The 20,370-nt window shown below is 37.8% G+C and overlaps 1 protein-coding gene across 1 annotated transcript; it reads left to right on the top strand.

Moving 5' to 3' along the window:
- Positions 1-422: 422 nt before the first annotated feature.
- On the top strand, positions 423-20,291 carry LOC108982246 (tetratricopeptide repeat protein 27 homolog). Its single transcript, XM_018953566.2, has 20 exons — positions 423-901; positions 1,017-1,152; positions 1,526-1,857; positions 2,113-2,194; positions 2,278-2,602; positions 3,322-3,380; positions 8,111-8,200; positions 8,348-8,439; positions 8,619-8,717; positions 8,826-8,903; positions 9,941-10,025; positions 10,109-10,167; positions 10,282-10,351; positions 10,466-10,557; positions 11,942-12,004; positions 12,131-12,197; positions 18,156-18,431; positions 18,982-19,098; positions 19,580-19,732; positions 19,874-20,291. Exons 1-20 carry the CDS (start codon positions 468-470, stop codon positions 19,967-19,969), a joined length of 2,805 nt encoding a protein of 934 aa, XP_018809111.1. The 5' UTR covers positions 423-467; the 3' UTR covers positions 19,970-20,291.
- Positions 20,292-20,370: the final 79 nt, after the last annotated feature.

The raw sequence follows: 20,370 nt of genomic DNA, 5'->3' as shown, positions 1-20,370 counted from the left end.
TATACGATAACAAACAAAACGGTTTGAGAGGGAGAGACGCAAGTAGTCAATGTGATTGTAATTTGCAAATGCAAAACAGAGAGATTTTCAGATTTATAAATAAATAAATAAATAAATAAAAGAAAGTTACTTTTCACACATTCAACACACCGTAGAAACTCATCAGTTATATAAATGATGCTTTATTTTTCAAACATATTTTTTTATTTACTCTACAACTTTGAAAGACTTGTAAATTTTATTGTTTTGTTCCATTCCATTAACTTCACAAGTTTATCAAACATTTTAGAATAATTTAAAACATATAAAAATTATTTACCTAAAGTTTTCGATCCTAGGCCTTTTACGATGGACGCTACACCATCCGATCAATGCTCGAAACTCGAAAGCTTTTAAACCCAAAACAAAGGAGAACCTAAAACCTCTTTCTAGTCTCTGCGGTTCGAAGCCTCTGCTGAGAACACGACATGTCGAAACAACTCCAAACCGAAACAGAGCTGCTCCTCCGCGAGTACGAGCTCCGTCTCCTCCGCTGCACCCTCGCTTCTTCACTGCCCGATTCTTCTCCTCAGCCGCCCCATGCGCGGTCCGATCGAACTAACTCTCTCCACGCACTAATCAAAGACATCCTCGCTTTAATTGAGGCAGGTGACTATCTCCGCGCCCTCTCCTCTGACGCCGCAAGACTCGTCTTCCAACTCTCCGGTGACTCTTACGTTGACTCCGTCGAGTGCGCCGACCGAGTGTACTCCGAGTCGCTCGACCTCGTCGAGTCATTTATTTTAGAAGAAAATGAATCCCAAGAGGACGAAAGGGACAAGGACAAGGCCTGTAGGATAGTGCTCGTGATGTGCGTCGCCATAGCTGCGTTCCTCGGGTTTACTAGGTGCAACTTGACAGGGTGAGCCAGACCACGTACCTCTGTTTTTCATTTTTTCACCATGAACTACCAAAAGTTGCAATTTGCATACTAAACAATCCATATTTTTTAAAATTTTAAATTCGATTCCTTTTAGGCCCTTGAAGGAAATAATGCCGAAATGTCCATTGGCATTAATAGGAGATAAAGAAGCGGTGGAATGGGAGAATTGGGCGCGTAATCAGCTTATGGCTGCTGGCTCTGACTTGCTTGGAAAGTTGTCAAATCTACAGGTATCTGCTAATTTTATTTTATCAAAATCGCCGCGTTTTGTGGTGTCCCAAGGATCCCCACATTTAGTGAGGTCCATTTGTTGTTGTGGATGGTCGAGAATTGGATATTGCCACTCGTTGTTATGAGGAAAGACATCTTCTTTTTGTTCTTTTTACTAAGTTACCCGAGTTTTTAACTGGAATAGGTTGCGAAAATCCGTAATTTTGAATCGTTTCAATCTGTCAATAGACTGAATATTGTTGACTGGTAATATTCTCTGTTTATCATACTTATAAAAAAAATATTATCTGTTTATCATATCATTGTTGTTGTTATTCTTGTTGTAGTTGTTAAATTGGAATCTCAAATAATCTTTTTTTGGTTGCAATGAAGTATATAGTATTTGCTAAGATGTTGGTCACGAGGACAAGAGACATTTCATTCGGAGGAGGTGTGTCTTCCACTTATGGAATTAGTAGCATCTCGTGGTGGCTAGCTAGGATTGTGTTTCTTCAACAAAGAATTTTGGATGAGAGGTCGTCTTCGTTGTTTGATCTGATGCACGTGTATATGGGTGAGACTCAAGGCCATTTTGACACTTCAGAAAAAGTAACAAGCTATTTTGGTTCAAGTTTACGTGATGGAGAGGCTTCAGCAATCGTTTCAATGGTTCATTTAGAAGCTGGAATAATGGAGTACACATATGGAAGAGTAGATTCTAGCAGGTGAGTCATCACGAGTAAGCCATTTTATTTAATCAACTTAATTGGTGGTCATATTGCTTTTAATCAGAAAAAGAAACTTTAGTCGTATAAAATTTTATTTGAAAGCATTTAGTGGATTTCATGAAATCCACAATTTTCCTCTATAGAGGTGCTTTCAATTGTTATTTGAAGCCTTTGTTTAATGTTGAAATGGGATTTTGGTTTTCAATTATCCGAACCTTATCTTTATTTGCTGAAGTACCTGTCTGCTGTTAGGCAACATTTTGAGTCAGCTGAACTGGCATCTGGGCTTCAGCTTTCTGTCACTGGGGTTCTTGGCTTTCGAGCTGTACATCAGGTAAAGTGTTCGAAGTAACATAATTTACAAGTTTGTTGGAGGACTTACTTCTACTAAGTTTTTCCAATCACTCTTGGGTATAGGTAGAACCTAAGGCACAGATGGTACTTGTTGTAAACACAAGCTCATCAAACGGTGATGGTAGATGCCCCTCAGAAAGCTCTGGCCTCCAGGAAAATGTTTCCAGTAATATAGAGGATAATTCATGTCAACATCAACATGAAACCTGTGATGTCTCTGACATATTGATGACTCCAAAATTGTTAGTGAATAATAGTGAAGAAACTAGATTGCAAGGGATTCAAAATGGTGGTCCTGCTGCGGCTCCTTTAATGGGAATCCAACAGGCTGTGATTCTGGCCCAATGTCTTCTTATTGAGAAGAGCACTCGGCATGATGAAATGCAAAGTGAGTTCTAGACACATACTTATGGTTGTGATATGGGCCTTAGCTTGTTTTGCATGTTTAGTGAAAAGGAAGCAATAGTTTAACAGTCATTTTGAAATGAAGGCTATATTGTTTCCTGATTATTCGTTTTTGTGGTAATGAAGGATTGTCTTATTGTACCAGAAGGGCTTAGACTTTGTTGACATTGTCATTAGATCAGTCGCTTATTAATTTTGTATGCATAATTTATTAAATACTTCTCCATTTTTTTTTTTTTCTGATAATTTAAAAAGAGAGAAAAAAAGGGAGCAGTATGTCACAAATTATTTTATGCTGCTGCTTGTTTCTTTAACTACAAAAAACCAATCCATCCATTTGGTTGATAACAAATGATTGTTCAAGCAACCTATCAAAAAAAAAAAAAAAGAAAAAGATTAATCAAGCATAAAATGAATGACCACAACAAATAAGAAGATATGAATTTACTTTGAAATGTGAGATCCACTGCTGACTTTTGCCACTGGAGCCAAGCAGTTAAAATCTCCACCACTATAATGACGCAATCAATCAACACAGTATTTGCTTCTACTGTTGTCTCAATTCATTTGATATTTATCCATAGAGCAAGGATTCGTTTCTACAAGAGTTCCTCTACCCATTGGTCTTATCTTAATTATTTTCTGAAGCGAGTTTCTGAAAAGGCTCTCTTTGGTTATTCAAGTGCCTAATTTCTGTTTCAGGATGGGATATGGCTCCATACATTGAGGCAATCGATTCTCAGCAATCATCATACTTCATTGTATGTATAAGATTACTGCATTATGTAATTACTCATTACATTTTCTATTTTTCTGTCTAGAACATTTCTTTCTTCAACTGTCAATTTATCAATTGTCTAAATTCTCAGAATTGAAGTTTGTGCCTTAAGATGTAAGGATGAGGCTTATAATGATGGGCACCACCTTCAAGTACAAGGCAGCGATAATTGATAAAGTATTCAAGGCTTCGTTATTAATTGCTAGATGAAATCAACCTGGTTTACCTAGTTGAGACTCCATTATAGATGTGTATTTTAAATATTCTGATAGCACTTGACTCTCTGTTTCTTGGCTTTAGAGCCTTTTAGTAACCAATGTCGTCTAACAGTTAATTTCATTTATCTAATGATTTTTCACTCCTATGTGACTTGTTAATGTGATGATATTTGCATTAAAAAGGAAGAGGCAGAAAACACACATTGCCTCTCTCACACTCTTACTGATATATACATGGGTTACAATTACGGACAAGCTGCCCCTGTAACAAATTCCTTTACTAACATATTATTTTGGCCCCTAAAGAACTCTTCTTACACACCTCCTCAAGCTGGAGCATCTATATCATATAACCCAGCTTGGAGAAAATAAAATCTAACAGTTATGAACACACAAAGACCTTATAAACAGATCAACTTACTGGTTGTCAGACTTCACGAATGGTTTAGATATATCTCCAATGAGTATCTTATCATGAATGAAATGAAAATTAACTTCAATATGCTTGGTTCTTCATGAAAATGATAGATTAGGTGCAATATGTACAGTAGCATGGTTATCACAAAACAGTGAGAGAGTAGGAGCTGAGAAACCAAGTCCTTTGTACAAAAATGTTGCTAACTGTTTCGATCAAGCAATACCTCTTGAGTCATCTCTGATGATTAAAATATTATCTACATACATCACAAGAAAAATATAATTTGCATCACCATGTAGATAAAATGCTGAATGATCTATATTATCTTTGGAGACCAAACTCCAATACCGCCTCAGAGAACTTTCCAAACCATGCTCTCAAAAATTTCTTGAGACCATATAAAGTCTTTTTTTAGCTTACCACTATGTCCTTGATACTCCACTTGTGCAACAAACCAGGTGGTTGCTCTATATAAACTTCCTCATATGGATCCCCGCATAAAAACATTTTTGACATAATTGAAACAAAGGCCAATCAAGATTAGCAGCAAGAAAAAGGGCATGAACATAGGAGATAATTTCAGGAGTTTTTCTCCTTTAAAAAGTTCGAAAAACTCTTAATGCCACCTTCATTGCTCTAATCCCAAAGAAACTTGGGGCCTATGAGCTCAAGGATTTTCGACCTATTAGTCTTGTGAGTGGGGTTTACAAGATAATATCAAAGGTCCTGGCTAATCGTATGAGCAAGTTGATGTAGCAAATCATCTCTAAGCCCCAAAATGCATTTGTTTGGGGTAGATAAATCCTTGATTCGGTGCTTATTGCTAATGAATGCCTAGACACTCCAATGAGGGAGGGCGCTCTTGGTGTTCTTTGTAAGCTTAATATGGAAAAGGCTTTTGATCATGTGAATTGGAATTTCCTTTTCTATATGCTTGGGAGATGCGGTTTTGGGGCAAGGTGGTTCTCATGGATTAGGCACTGTGTTTCTACTGCTTGATTCTTAGTATTGGTTAATGGTAACCCTGCTGGTTTTTTCCATAGCTCGCGCGGATTGAGACAGGGGGACCCCTTATCTCCCTTCCTTTTTGTCATTATGATGGAGGCATTGGATCGGATGGTGGAGGCCGCTGTAGGGGGGGTTCCTTTCTGGCTTTTCAGTTGATAATGTCATTAATGGGTCTATTACTCTTTCACATCTTCTTTTTGCAGATGATACCCTCATTTTTGTGATGCGAATCATGGTCATATTCAAGCCTTAAGGGCTGTATTATTATGTTTTGAAGCTGTTTCGGGCCTAAAGGTGAATCTTGGCAAGTCGGAGTTGGTTCTTGTGGGGGAGGAGTCGGAGTTGGTTCTTGTGAGGGAGGTGCGAAACATTAATAGTTTGGCAAGCTTGTTGGGCTGTAAAATTACCTCTCTTCCTAAGAAATATTTGGGTCTCCCATTGGGGGCGCCTTTCAAGGCTCGGGCTATTTGGGATGGGGTCTTTGAGAAAGTTGAGAGAAAGCTGGCTGGTTGGAAGCAACTATACTAATCTAAAGGGGGTAGACTCATTCTTATTAAGAGTACTCTCTCTAATCTCCCTACTTATTTTTTATCGTTGTTTCCACTGCATACAGGAGTGGCAAACCGGATTGAGAAGTTGTTTTGTGCTTTTCTATGGGGTGGTATGGGCGAAACTACTAAGTTCCATGTTATTAGTTGGAATAAGGTTTGTTCTCCCATTTCGGTTGGAGGGCTAGGAGTTCATAATTTGAGGATTTTTCAACAAGGCATTTTTGGGAAAATGGCTATGGAGATATCAATTGGATGGGGAATCGCTTTGGAGGGAGGTCATTGATCGGAAGTATGGTAGTGCATGGGGGGGTTGGTGTTCTAACGCCGTTCGGGGGGCTTATGGTATGGGGCTTTGGAAGTTCATTAGAAAGGGTTGGGAGAGTTTTGTCAATCATGTGGACTTTGCTGTTGACGAGGGATCGAGGATCTGCTTTTGGTTTGACATTTGGTGTGGTAAGTGGGCCCTCAATAGGGTGTTTCTGGCTATTTTTAGATTGGCTTCAGATCTGTATGCTACCGTTCAGATCTGATTTGTCATTCTAATGGTGCGATTTAGTGGGATATTTGTTTAACTTGAGCTGTTCAAGATTGGGAGATTGATGAAGTCTCAACTTTTTTTAGTTTTTTATACTCACTGAGGTTTGATGTAATGCTGTGGATAGGATGTTGTGGATGTCGAAGGGGAGTAAAAAATTCACTGTTTGTTCATATTATAAGCTATTGTCTTCTCAGGATAGTCCTTCCTTCCCTTGGAAGCGTATTTGGAGGCCACATGTGCCTTCCTTTTGGACAGCATCTCTTGAGAAAATCTTGACGCTGGACAAGGAAGCGAGGTATTATCATTATGGAGTGCTGCTGCATGTGCAAAAAGAATGGGGAAACAGTGGATCATCTTCTTTTTCATTGTGAGATGGCAAGGGCTTTGTGGAATGGCTTTTTTTGTAGAATTGGCTTGGCTTGGGTGATGCCGTCGAGAGTGGTTGACCTACTCGCATGTTGGAATGAGATTCATGGCTGTTCTCAAGTGGGCTCGGCTTTGAAGATGATCCCTTTGTGTCTTATGTGGTGTATTTGGATGGAAAGGAATAAGCGGTGTTTTAATGACAGAGAACGTTCTTTAGAACAAATTTGGAACTTTTTTGTACATTCCTTATTGTCTTGGTCTTCAGCTTTAGGGAATAACAGTTCCTTTGTTCATTATTTTCTGATGTCAATTTCTTTTTTCTAAAATGTATTTGGGTGTTTTCTCTTGTATACTTCCTGTGTACATGGGCTTCGCCTATACATTCATTTTCAATAAAATCTCTTATTACTTGTAAAAAAAAAGTCTTGTTCTAATACAAGGTCTCTATGCCCATTTCTATTGTTTGCCCCCACCCAAAGTCAGAGAAGGCATCTTGCATTTTCTTTGTGATAGAAACACTAGAGAGAGGTGAAATAAGGGAGGAAATGGAATGAGACAAAGAATGAGTAGTTACAAACTAACTAATAGAATATTGGGTGGCACAAGAATGTTTACCTTTTTGAATCAGAATTGGCAATATGTCGGATGTAGGTAAAGGCACTAGTCTGAGGATTTTAAGGATGATGTTGGATGTACATGAATTGATGGCCAAGGGTGATGTGTATATACTTGAAATGGATCGGGCAAATGCGGTGTAGAAGGTGACTTTAGACGAGAATTAGGAATGGGACCATGTAGAGATGGATCTAGGAGCGGAAAGAGGGAAACTGTTGGCGAGAGAGTATAATGACATGAAGAAGGGACATATGAAAACCTGGGAGTGGATTCAATGAACGTGACATCTGCACTCATAAAGTGCTGTCGAAGAACAGGGCTGTAGTATCAAGATCCCTTTTGTGTTGTAGAATAACCTAGAAATACATATTTAGTGGCACAAAGTTCAAGCTTATCAAAACCTGGACCCAAATGATGTGCATAGAGGACATGCCCAAAAGCATTCAATGGCAAAGGAATGAATTTGAAGAAGGAAATATAAGAGAATGAGGAGAAGCACGATATAAGACAGGAGACATTCGATTAATGAGATAGCAAGAGCAGTAAGAACAACGTCACTTTAACACTGTTTGGAACAGGCATATGAAATAAGAAAGCGCAGGCCATGTCTAAGAAATGAAAATTCTTGTGTTCAACCATACCATTTCGTTGTGGGGTGTGAACGCACGAGGTCTCATGAATAATACCTTTATTTTTTTTTATGAATATGAATAATACCTTTAGAACCCAATATACATAACTTCTGATCAATTTGAATCTTAGTGGTGGTGGACCCATAACCCACAGCTCCTAGGACCAGAATCTGCCTCTGATACTATGTTACCAAATTTCCAGGGAAGGAGGCAGAAAACACTTGTTTCCTCTCTCAAACTCTTATTGAAACATATAAGTTACAATATAGTAATGTGACAAAACTACCTTTGGAACAAATTCCTTGACTAACATATTATTTTAGTCTCATTAAACCCTCTAACAGTTGATAATATTTTTCCTCTTCAGATACAATCTTTCTGTGACATCTTACGTATTCGATGGGAGTCGACTCGTAGTCGCACAAAGGAGCGTGCTTTGCTGATGATGGATAAATTGGTATGATGTTTATCGTTGTTTGCTAGATATTAAAGAAATCCAGTTATGTGATGTGTATCATTGTTCGCTAGATCTTAAAGAAATTCAGTTATTTATCTACTATTGTTCAACAACAGCTTCTCACAAATAATTTTTGCACTATTTCAGGTCCAGAGGATCTGTGATCCGTCTCTTGGAGTGGCACAACGGATTCCTTTTTGTTTTGGGGTTTATAGCCCTACTATTCCTGCCTTGCGAAAGTATAACTTCACCTTTCATTATCCTTAAATGCTATAGCAGCCCCCCAACCCAAACAGAAAAAGAAAAGAAAAGAGAGAATTTACTACATTTTTCATTGATCAGATATCATCTCTATTCCTTCCATGTTTACTTAACTGCTGTTTCTTTGTGTTCCCTTTTCTTTTTGCTGTAATATTAGGGAATATGGTGAACTTTTGGTGCGCTGTGGTATGATTGGAGAGGCAGTTAAAATTTTCGAGGATTTAGAGTTGTGGGATAATCTAATATTTTGCTACCGGTATGTTAATATTTGACAACCATTGTACGAGTTGATTTTTCCTTCCTCAATTTTTTTTATATGTATTTCTTGCTGTGAGTTTCATGGGAGATACAAAATGTAAAACAGCCTATTGGAGAAGAAAGCAGCAGCCGTCGAACTCATAAAGAAACGGTTATCTGAAATGCCAAATGACCCCAGATTATGGTATGCTAGTTGTTCATTTGTATTTTATTTCTCCTTTTGGTCAAGCTCATGGGGATTTGTATCCAGTTGACATTTTGTTCATACAATTGTAGCATGTACATCTATTTTACTAGTTAAATTATGCAAGACTTTTTGGTAAATGTCTAGAATGGAAATAACTGAAGCAAGCAAGAAAGTGGCAGGTGGATTGATGTTTAATTTTTTTTTTTTTTTTTATAAGTAGGTGGATTGATGTTTAATTATTTGCAAAAATGTGTTATTGTGGTGGTGGCATCATTTCAAAGGTTTCCTAGCTTTCTAACCCTATAAGGATCTATCTCAGTTTGATTATTGGATTAATTTATTTTTAGTACTGTACTATGTGCATGTATTTGTGTATTTTAATGATCAGTATAAGTTCAATTACAACAATCCTTTATCTCTCTTGAAAATAATGAATAATCAGCAAAAGGTTTGCAGCAAAGACCAAAGACCGTCTTATAGAGGCTATGACTACCATTACATAGAGCCTGCTTGGACCAGCAGTTACTTATCTTTCAACTACTCTCTGGAAAACACTCAGCTGAACTTCCTGAGGGCTTAACTAATGGCAGACTCCCACCAGTTGATCATTGATTTTGACATAAAGTTTGCCTTTGAAGTCACAGATTTTCTCAATAAAAGTTTCATTTATAGGTCATGGTCTTTCCCTCTTTGTTATCATGCTGGAGCAAAGCCATGTTTTTTGCCACGCCACTTGTTGTTTTACAGGATCTGTACATATTATGGTCAAACAGAACTCTTAACTTTTCTTCAAGCAACTTCTGTAGCTAGTAGTTTTTCTTAGAATGGTACTAACTCGGGTCTTATCTGCGCTTTGCCTTTTTGTTTGTTTATCTTGAGGCTATATCTCCCCTCTTATGTACCCTCACTGTTGTTGTCTCCTTGCATGAACCAATGCATGTGAGTGATGATCCTAAGCTTTCAAAACAGAATTACGAAAGAGCTAGCCTATGGGTTTCCACAATCTATCTCACTTGCTCAAAATTTATGTATAGGTGTTCATTGGGTGATGTCACAAATAATGATGCTTGCTACGAAAAAGCCTTGGAAGTTTCAAATAGTAGGTCGGCTAGAGCTAAGGTGATTCCATTCCGCATAAACAACTACTAATCAGGCTGCTTCTATGTGGATTTTTTATTAACACGATTGAGTTGGTTTGACAGCGGTGTCTTGCTCGCAGTGCATACAATAGAGGGGACTATGAGACATCAAAAGTTTTTTGGTTAGTTTGCTTTAGTGCCTTCTACATACTGTTTCCATTATTTGGCATTGAATGTAACTAATGCCGCGCATAATTATTTGGGTTTACAACTACATCCTTCTTCTTTTGTTTCAGGGAGTCTGCAATGGCCCTGAATTCTTTGTATCCAGATGGTTGGTTTGCCCTTGGTGCGGCTGCTTTGAAGGTAACTTATGCAATCTGCATTTGGGTTAATTCTCTGTTCTATGGGATTTTGCACAAATTTTTATTTTTCAGCTTATCTGAAATTTCTGAAACTATTGCTGATGAATTTTTATAGGCTAGAGATGTTGAAAAGGCTCTGGATGGGTTTACTCGTGCTGTTCAACTTGATCCTGATAACGGAGAGGCTTGGAATAACATTGCTTGTTTGTATGCTCTTGTTTCTGTACTTCATCTTGCATTCTGAACTATGCTGTTTTTAGTTTTATTTCACATCTATACAGTGTTACCATTTTAATTTTTTATTGACCTAAGCTTTTTGCATACATTATCCTTCTGTCAATGAGATAGCTTCTCTTTTTTTTTTGACAATAACCTCGATCATTGTTTAGAATTTTATGATGGCCTCGGCTGTCAATGGAACAGTACCACTTTCATGTGTCAGACATCCCTGATTCCCTAGTGAAGAAGATTTTTTCTAAAGATGAAACCTGAGTTTCTATATTTTTCTTATTTAACTTAGAATGGTATATTTTCTGCTCTTTTGCTGGGCCTTTTTTTTTTCTATGTTACAAACTGCCAAGACTGGATTTTTTAATGTCATGTACTGCATGGTCTTGTGCTTTGTTATTGCTTAGTCTTATATATATATCCTGATCACAAAACTTGTAAGTTCTATATTAGTTCGACCAGAATGTATGCTGTTAGACATTTTTAAATCTGTTGGAATATGTGAGGGACTTGGAGTACTAGGGATAAGGGAACCAAGATTTTGTATAAAGGCTTGAAATGGTGGGAGAAACGAAAGAGTGTTTTTTCACTGCTTTCAGTACTGCTTGCTTATTTGTTTTTTAGTATCTCACCTTATAGGATTTTCTCCTATTGTTCCAGAACATAGGCTGTTTGCATTGAAATACTTTCCTTTGTGAGAATCAGGAAAGGAATTCGCAGAGAAATTTTATGTTATATATGGGCGAGTTCGGTGCAAGTGTTCATTGATCAGCGGGCATTTGCTGCGGTTCCTGTCTGTGACAAGTGAATTGTCATTTGTAACTGTTTTATCTCTTAATAATAATTTGTTATGCTCTATTACTTTGAAATATTAATTAGTCTCTCTTAATAACATCAGACACGAAGGGTTATGTTTTGAGCCATTAATGAAGAATAGGAATCATTTTTTCATATTTAAAAGTTTTTTTTGAATGGCTTGTCATTTATCACTTTGGATATTTATTTGTCATTTAATTCCTCCTTCTAGCTTTAATAAAGGGGAAATTACACTTTTTTACACACAAACCACCATATGTTTTTCACCATACATGCCAAACTGCTAAAATCTTTATTTACTGATAAAAAAAACTACTAAAAGTTTCAAATTGTACCCTAAATTACCGAGATATTCTACTTGTACTCTCCATTAAAATAAACTAAAACTTGGCCACGTGGTACAATCTTAACCTTTAGTTTGGGAAATAAAGTGAAAATCAGGTTGTACTTTTTGGTGAAAAGTGTAATTCCCCCTTTTAAAATTATATGCACACTTTTTTCGTTTCTGTTTTTTGCATAAATTATATGCATGTTACCAATTATGCAGGCATATGATCAAGAAGAGGAGCAAAGAGGCTTTCATTGCTTTTAAAGAGGCCTTAAAGTTCAAGTTGGTTTTTCTTCCCATGAATAGAATGCCATGTCTCCACACACACCTGCATGCAATGCTCACACACAATTTCACTTTTTGTTTTAAAGGTATGATATGTAGTGACCATACATGATTTGGTGACAGGCGAGACAGCTGGCAATTGTGGGAGAACTACGGTCATGTTGCTGTGGATGTGGGCAATATTGGTCAGGTATGTGCTTTCTTTTTGCAAAATAGCACATCTGTTTTGACATTTAAGGCCGGTCTTTTCCTATGCCTTTCTTTATATGCTTTATGCCTTAAATTGAGGAGTTAACAGTAGGAAGCACTTTGTCAGGCTTTCAAACGATGAATGCTTATAGGCAGTGGGCATACCATACACACTCCACTTTATTAAATAGACAAACCTGATAACTTGTTACGCACATAACTTAGCTTAAGGTCGTTTTGGGTATATGGCTGCACATTATATGTCAGTATGCTTACATATAAGGCCACCCTCTGTGCGTGAGATGGTCCTAATAAACAATAATGCAAGGTTTGTGGATTATGGATATGGGGAGTTACCGGTTTAAACAGGATGCTGTTAGTTGGACTGCACTTAATCTAGGTTACACAGCAACAATTCCTCTCTCCCCCCCCCCCCCCCCCCTCTCTGTGTGGAATAACTCAAGCAATAGTTCCATGCGGCTGTTGTATGATAGTTCCATAAAGAATGTGGCAGTGGATGCCTCCAAAACTGCTCTATTGGATCCAACATCTGGAACACCCCAATGGAAGGCCCAAATCACATGGCCTATACTCTAAAAGGACTAGTCAATGATACAATTGGACCCCCATTGGAACCTTAAAAAGAGCAAGAACTTCTCATTCTCAAGCAATGTGGAATCCCATATACCACCTACCCTTATCCTTATCATATGAGGTATCACAACATCAAATGAGACTAATACGTCACACTGCCTGCTTAAATTTTTGGGGAGGGTTTATATAAGATTTATAAAGATATAAAGTGCTACCATGTTTAAATGTGGCATGATGGAAAATTAAGAATTAATAGATTCATCTCGGATTCCCTTTGTTCACATCCATGGCAATACTCTTTTTATATGTAATCTAAAGTTATTCTTGTGTACTTGGGCTACTCCTATTTATGCATTCATGTCAATAAAACTCCTCTTATAAAAAAAAAAGAAAAGGAAATCGGAAGTTATTAAAAAACACAAAAGGCATATATCATGTACAAATAATGTATACATGAGAAATACCCTATTAGGAAGAAATGAAAACTTAGAACATTAAGATGTATAGCAGCTGCCCAATGGAACAAAGCATTGAAGAAGAAGGATTTAGCTCTTCCATTGTTTGCTCACAGTCCTTAAAATTACTATCATTCATTTCCCTCCAAATACACTACATTAGACAGATCGGGGCCAATCTTCCACACTGCTGCAATTTGTGGGCTGCCATATAATTCTTTTTAGTTAGCAAAGAGGTCTACTATTCATAACCCAAACCAGCCGAACTCTACTGAGGAAATCATTCTGCAAAATTTGGCAACCTTGCAATAGAGTAAAAGGTGATCTACAGATTTCCTGCTCTTTCTGCACATACACCACCAATTAGCATAATGATATGATCTTATTTACTGATAAAAAAAAATTAGCCATAATGATATGATATTTCTTTGAATTATCTATGGTGAGGGTGTTTTCTAAGGAGTTTTAAGGATCTATTAGAAAAAACAAATAGTAAACTTCATTTTCTTGGAATGGGTCCAAAGGCTCTTATCTTTTTTTTTTTTTTTTTTATAAGTAAAATAAGTATTTATTCATCCAATCAACTGTCAATTACAAATCAGAATATGCCCTATTTAAGTAGGAGCATTAGAAACTAAAAACTCGTGAAAATCCATGCCATTAAAGCCCACAGCAATGGCCCAAGTACAAAGAGTCCTAAAAAATAACATTTTTAACTCCGCCATAGATCTCTCTGTCTTAAAAAATCCTTTCATTGCGCTTCTGCCACAAGCACCACATAATACAGATAAGAATCATCTTCCAAACCGCTTTGATCTGTCGCACACCTCGAATTGAGGTCCAGCAGGCCAAAACATCCAGCACGGTTCTCAACATAACCCACGCTATGTCCATTCTGTTAAACACCTCATCCCACATATTCCTGGCTACCTCGCAATGTAAAAGTAAAAGTCCAAAGGCTCTTATCTGCGTGTCCAAGACATGATCTAGTAGAGTACAGGAAATTGAAAAATTCTGTGTAGTCATCAACTTCCAACCATGATCTGCTCTGACAAAAATAGCATTTGACTCAGGAGAGCCACTAGAAAATACTCATAAATCAGCCAGTAAAGCCTTCTGCATGTGTGAGACTATAAACCTTTAGGAAAACTTCCTTGAGGGTCCAATCTCCACACCATAAATTGGGCTAAAATTTGTTCTTAGAGCCATTACCCTACCCCATTTAGTGTGCAAAGAAAAAGTCCTTCACCCTCTTCTGATTTTTTCAACAATCTCTCACCCATGTGGCCCATGTACTTCGCTAGAACACCACTAACCCCAAGCACAATCAAACTTGGAATCCACTACGATTTTTCACAATGCCTACATTCATTATGATGATTTCAAGCTCCCAAACCTCCTTCAAAAATCAGAGACCATGCCTTAGCCCAATTTACTAGGTGAAATTTGAACTCTTACACCTAGCTCACTTCATAAAAAGCCCCACTGTAGCTTATCAATTCGATTGGCCACATTGGTGGGGAGAGGAAACAAGGATGGGAAACATGTAGGCAAATTTGAGAGAGTACTCTTGATCAAGGTGACAGACAAACTTTAGCTTGGCCAAATTTACTTTCAACTTGGAAACAACTTCAAAGCATAAGAATAGAACCCTCAAAGAGTAGATGTAATCACTCTGCAAACTGGAACGCGAAATAACTGTGGTGTCAATCACTTCCATTCCTCTCCATAGACCATCACAAGTTATCAGTATCATCTGCAAATAATAGGTGGGAATGTTAAGTACACCAAGATTAATAGCCCCACTAACAAGCCAAAGAGAGAGGTTCCTCCATCAACGATAGCTGATAACATTTTGCTAACAGCCCATGATCATAACAAAAGGTGACGGAGATAGTCGATCATCCTGTCTTAATCCACGAGAACTACTGAGGGGGGGAGTGCAGGGAGTGCCATTCACCAATATAGAATAATGCTCTGTGAACGCCATTTCTCCTTAGAAATGCAACTCCCAAGAAAATAGTACAAAAACTCCAAATTGCCGATTTTTTTTTTATCAGTAAATAAGAATTTTATTGAAAATAGGCGAAGCCAAGTACACGAGACATATACAAAAGCCATACCTAGGCATGACTATCTAAAGTTACAAGAAAATCTTGTATGTTCATGCCACTAAAGTCTATTACAATCGACCAATGGAATAAAGTGTGAAGAAAAAAAATTCCAAGCTCATCCATTGTCCATTCACGATCCTCAAAACTCCAACCGTTCCTCTTCATCCATATGCACCACCATAAGCAAGTTGGTATCATCTTCCACATAGCTGCAATTTCAGAATTACCCTGAATGCCTTGCCAGCTGGCCAAAAAGTCAGCAACCCTTCTCGGCATTACCCAAAAGAGTCCCACTCTTGCAAAGACATCGTTTCATAAGCTCCTGGCTACATCACAATGCAATAATAGATGATCTACAAACTCACCACTTTTCTTACACATGTAGCACCAATCCAATACAATGAATCGGCGTTTCCATAGATTATCTAAGGTGAGAATCTTCCCTAATGAAGCTGTTCATACAAAAAAAGAAGCTTTTGGGAGGGCTTTAGTCTTCCATATGTTCTTCCATGGGAATGTTCTTGTAGAGTGTGTCATAAGAGACTTATAGTACGACTGTACAATAAATTTCCCCTTCTTGGATGGTGACCAGATCATCTTATCCACTCCTCCAGTCACTCTGCAATTGGAGACAAGATTGAAAAAATCTATAAATGTGTCAATTTCTCAATCTTGGGCAGCTCTAAGGAAAATAATATTCCATTGGGGAGAGCCACTAGAGATATCCATAAGCTCTGCTACTGTCGTTGCCTTTCTTTGTGTGATGTTGTATAGTATTTGATAGGCTTCTTTGAGGATTCGATCTCCACACCATAAGTCATTCCAAAATTTAATTCTAGAGCCATCCCCAACTACAAACTGTGTTATTCAATGGAGATTGGTCCAACCTCTTCTTATGTGTTTCCGAAGTCCCACCCCATGTCGCTCACCTCATTCAAGCACCATCCTCCCCACAGTCCACCATATTTTAAATCTATGATCACCCTCCACAAAGCTCCCCTCTCTTCATGATATCTCCATAACCATTTACCCAATAAAGCCTTGTTGAAAACCAACAAATTCCGAATTCTCAACCCACCTTCGGGTATTGGGGTACAAACTGTAGCCCAATTCACCAAATGAAATTTAAATTCTTCGTCTATTCCCCCCCATTGGAAATCTCTTTTCAATTTCTCTAACCGGTGAGCCACCTTACTTGGTATTGGAAATAAAGATAGGAAGTAAGTAGGCAGGTTGGATAAAGTGCTTTTGATTAACATAACTCTGCCACCTTTGGACAAATAAAGCCTCTTCCAACTCGTTAGTTTGCACTCCAATTTTTCCAACACCCCATCTCAAATAGACTGTGATTTATAGGTGGCACCCAATGGAAGACCGAGATACTTCATTGGTAGAGTGGAGACTTTGCACCCCAGAATGTTGGCCAAGCTCAAATTACTTGGAACATTTCCAATTGGAACTAATTATGGCTTAGTAAGATTCACTTTCAAGCCCGATATTGCTTCAAAGCACAGTAAAAGATCCCGCGAAGCTTGAATGTGACTACGACTAGCCCCACATAATACAAGAGTGTCATCTGCAAATAAGAGGTGGGTCATCTCAAGTGTGCCGATTCGTGCACCCCCAACAATAATGCTAGATAGAAATCCCCATTCCACGAGACCTGTGATCATTTTACTAAAAGCTTCCATTATGAAAACAAATAGTAATGGAGATAAGGGATCACGTTGCTTCAAACCCCTCAAGCTGCTGAACAAGCCCGTTGGAGTACCATTCACCAAAATAGAGAAACGTGCGGTGGAGATGCAAAATTTGATCCAATAACACCATCTCGCTTCAGTCCACACCTCTCAAGCATGTCTAACAAAAAATTCCAGTTTGCACAATCATATAAAATCTGATTCTACCTCAACATCTAGAAAACCCTTCTGTATACATATCATTAATCCCTCTAGCAGTGCTCTCATCTCTGCCTCAGTGTTTGTGCCCTGCCCATAAAAGGTTGAAAAAGCCACTAATGGTTGTCCAAGATCATTCCTCACTATACCACGACCTCCACAATTTCCAGGATTTCCCATAGAGCAACCATCTACATTGAGTTTTACCTTTCCAGCTCGTGGTTTAGTCCAAATCAAGGTTTGTGTGATCTGTCTCATAACTTCTATGATGGGGAGTTGAAATTGTAGTATAATAAATCTGTCATAAGAGGAAACTTTTTTCACTTGGCTGAGTTTAGAGAACATCTCAGCTAACATTCCTCTAATTTTTAAGCACACAGACCTCAGATTCTGGTGATGTCCTTCCATTCTAGCTAGACGCTGTCTCACCCATAACAGCCCAAGACTTATTCCAGCTTGAGAGGGCTTATTTGCTACTGGAACCAGGTACTAACACAAGCCCACCAAGTCTGATTACAATTATTTCTGATCCCTATTCTATTACCAAAGTAGTTCCATACCCTTTTGCCAATTCACTTGACATAAAACATGATCCATGGATTCTATTTGGGGATTAGAACAACAATTGCTTTACCACCAAGTGAATCAAAAGTAAAGCCAAATGAATGCTTTTCCACATAAAAACTGATATTTTAGGAGATAGTAGTTTGTACCAAACCCATTACTCCATCCCACTACATTAGAGTGTACTCCGATTTTCTCCCAAGCTGATTTTACTGTGAACTCTCCTGATGTAGGGCTTTCAATTGTTAAGACCTTTTTCACATTTGTAACCTTTTGTGGTTACGTCATCCTACTTGATCCTTCTTGTTATTGATTTGTATATTCATTCCTCCAGGCTCTGGAGGCTATACAGAAGGTTTTGGAGATGACTAGGAATAAAAGAATTGATGCTGAAATACTGAAGAGAATTATGATAGAGGTGGAAAGAAGGGCTTCAACTGATCATTCTAGATCTCCTATGATGACAAATGATGATAATTGTGCTGATCAAGGTTGTACAGATGATTGTGGAGTAGACGGTCTTAATGAGTCAAGACATGCAGACTCTGGGTTGGGAAGGTCACGTGAAACTGAGTACTTGGTGGAGTTTCTTGGAAAAGTTCTCCAGCGGGTATGCAAATTCTTCATTATCATCATTTTGCTTTCACTTTTCAACTTGCGTGTATATTCTAACCGTTTCATATTTCAGGTTTGTTTATTTTATTTGTCCTGAATCTGTGGATAATGTATGAGGCCATTCTAAAGTCAGTCCACCCATTGCATCGATGCCCATGCTATGATGAATACATATTAGTGCTTACAGGCTTAGAGCTATCAATCTGTGTGCATCTGTGCCATGGCTATTCTATATGGTTTCTAACTTGTATAGCAACTTAGTAATTATATACTACTAAGTTGCTATACAAGTAGTATATAATTACTTTTTCTTATTATTGTAATATTTAGTAGTATATAATTATATACTACTAAATATTATTGTAATATTACTTTTTCTTATAAAAAAAAAAAAAAATTATATATGATTTGGGGTGGACAATACTTGGTGTCTTTGGCTTTCTTCTCACGATGCTTACTTGGTATCTTTCGAGTGAATTTACCAGAGTCAGGTTAAAAATATGATCTTGTTACATATTTCATATTTTAGTATCTCCTTCTGACAGATAGTTCGAAGTGACTGTGGGGCAGATATCTGGGGCTTATATGCAAGGTGGCATAAAATCAAAGGAGATTTGAGAATGTGCTCTGAAGCCCTCTTAAAGCAAGTTAGATCATACCAGGTATCATTGTCAATGTCCAGTACGTGTGTTTCTCCCATGTTACCCCATATGATTACTTAACGGAATTCAATTTTGTATTAAAATTCTGGTTATACGTCATCATACTAGTATCATACCAATTTATCCATCGGGAGAAGACGTGTGATTTGTGGGCACTTGGCTTGGATGTCTTCCCAGTGTACCAGAGTTTGACCCCATGGTGCTTTCTTTCTGACCTTGTAAATGTTTTTTAAGGCTGTAAATTTACAGGAGAGTTGGCCCAATCTCTGGCACATGTAACTCAGAATTTCTGTTCACAGAACTTTCTTTGGCCATGAGACCTTATTGTGATTGCCCAAGTAGAAGTAACTCACTTTGTAGTTTTTTCTTTGTTTAGTGGTGGATATTAATGCCAGCTATAGTTGCCTTCTCTGATACAGATTTAATGTTAATTGAGAAAACAAAATGGTTCTCTCTCTCTCTCTCTCTCTCTCTCTCTCAGGGATCTGATCTATGGAAAGATGGAGATCGTTTCAAAAGTTTTGCACAAGCATCATTGGAACTTTGCAAGGTGTATGTGGAAATTTCTTCATCTACTGGTAGCGTTCAAGAACTCCATGCAGCTGATATGCACCTAAAGAGCATAATTAAACAGGCAAGATGTTCATCAAGTATAAAACCGTTGATAAGGTTTATCTGTTGGTGTATCATTTTTGCATGGCATGAATTTTGTAAGATCATCTTTGTTCTTTACTTGTTTGAAAATGGATTATAAGTTTCATTTATAAAATATCAGGCGAGCAGCTTCGCAGACACGGAAGAATTCAGAGATCTTCAGACTTGCCTTGATGAAGTGAAGATGAAGCTCCAATCTCCTCCTGTGGCTCCTTAAAATTTCGTTTGCCTGATACCACTTGGACGTGTGTCTGTGGGGTTACCGAGAAGGCAAAGTCCATGGATGAGTGCCTATTTCGTCAGAGAAGTGGATATCACTCAAAGTTTTGTAATATTAGCCAAATTTTCTTTTAACTATAGTGAACTTCTACTTCAGTGAAAATGGTTAGAGAGTAACTAGTTGGAGAGCTGTGCGATGTTCTTGAATATCTAAATTTATTAAGTGAAAACATTTCATGTAACAAAGTTAGCATAGCTTGTGTCGTTATACTTCGTGTTGACGTTAACCTCTTGATTTTGAAAATTTGTTTGAGCACTTTGATCTTCTCTTTTCTCGTTTTTTTCCTATGGTAGTGATGTAAAATGTCACAATTGGAGAGAGGGACCAAGAGTTCTATC

The sequence above is a fragment of the Juglans regia genome, chromosome 6 (genome assembly GCF_001411555.2).
Source record: "Juglans regia cultivar Chandler chromosome 6, Walnut 2.0, whole genome shotgun sequence".
Classification (NCBI taxonomy): Eukaryota; Viridiplantae; Streptophyta; class Magnoliopsida; order Fagales; family Juglandaceae; genus Juglans; species Juglans regia.
Note: the sequence above shows the minus strand (reverse complement) of the source record. Positions and strands in the feature narration are given on the sequence as shown.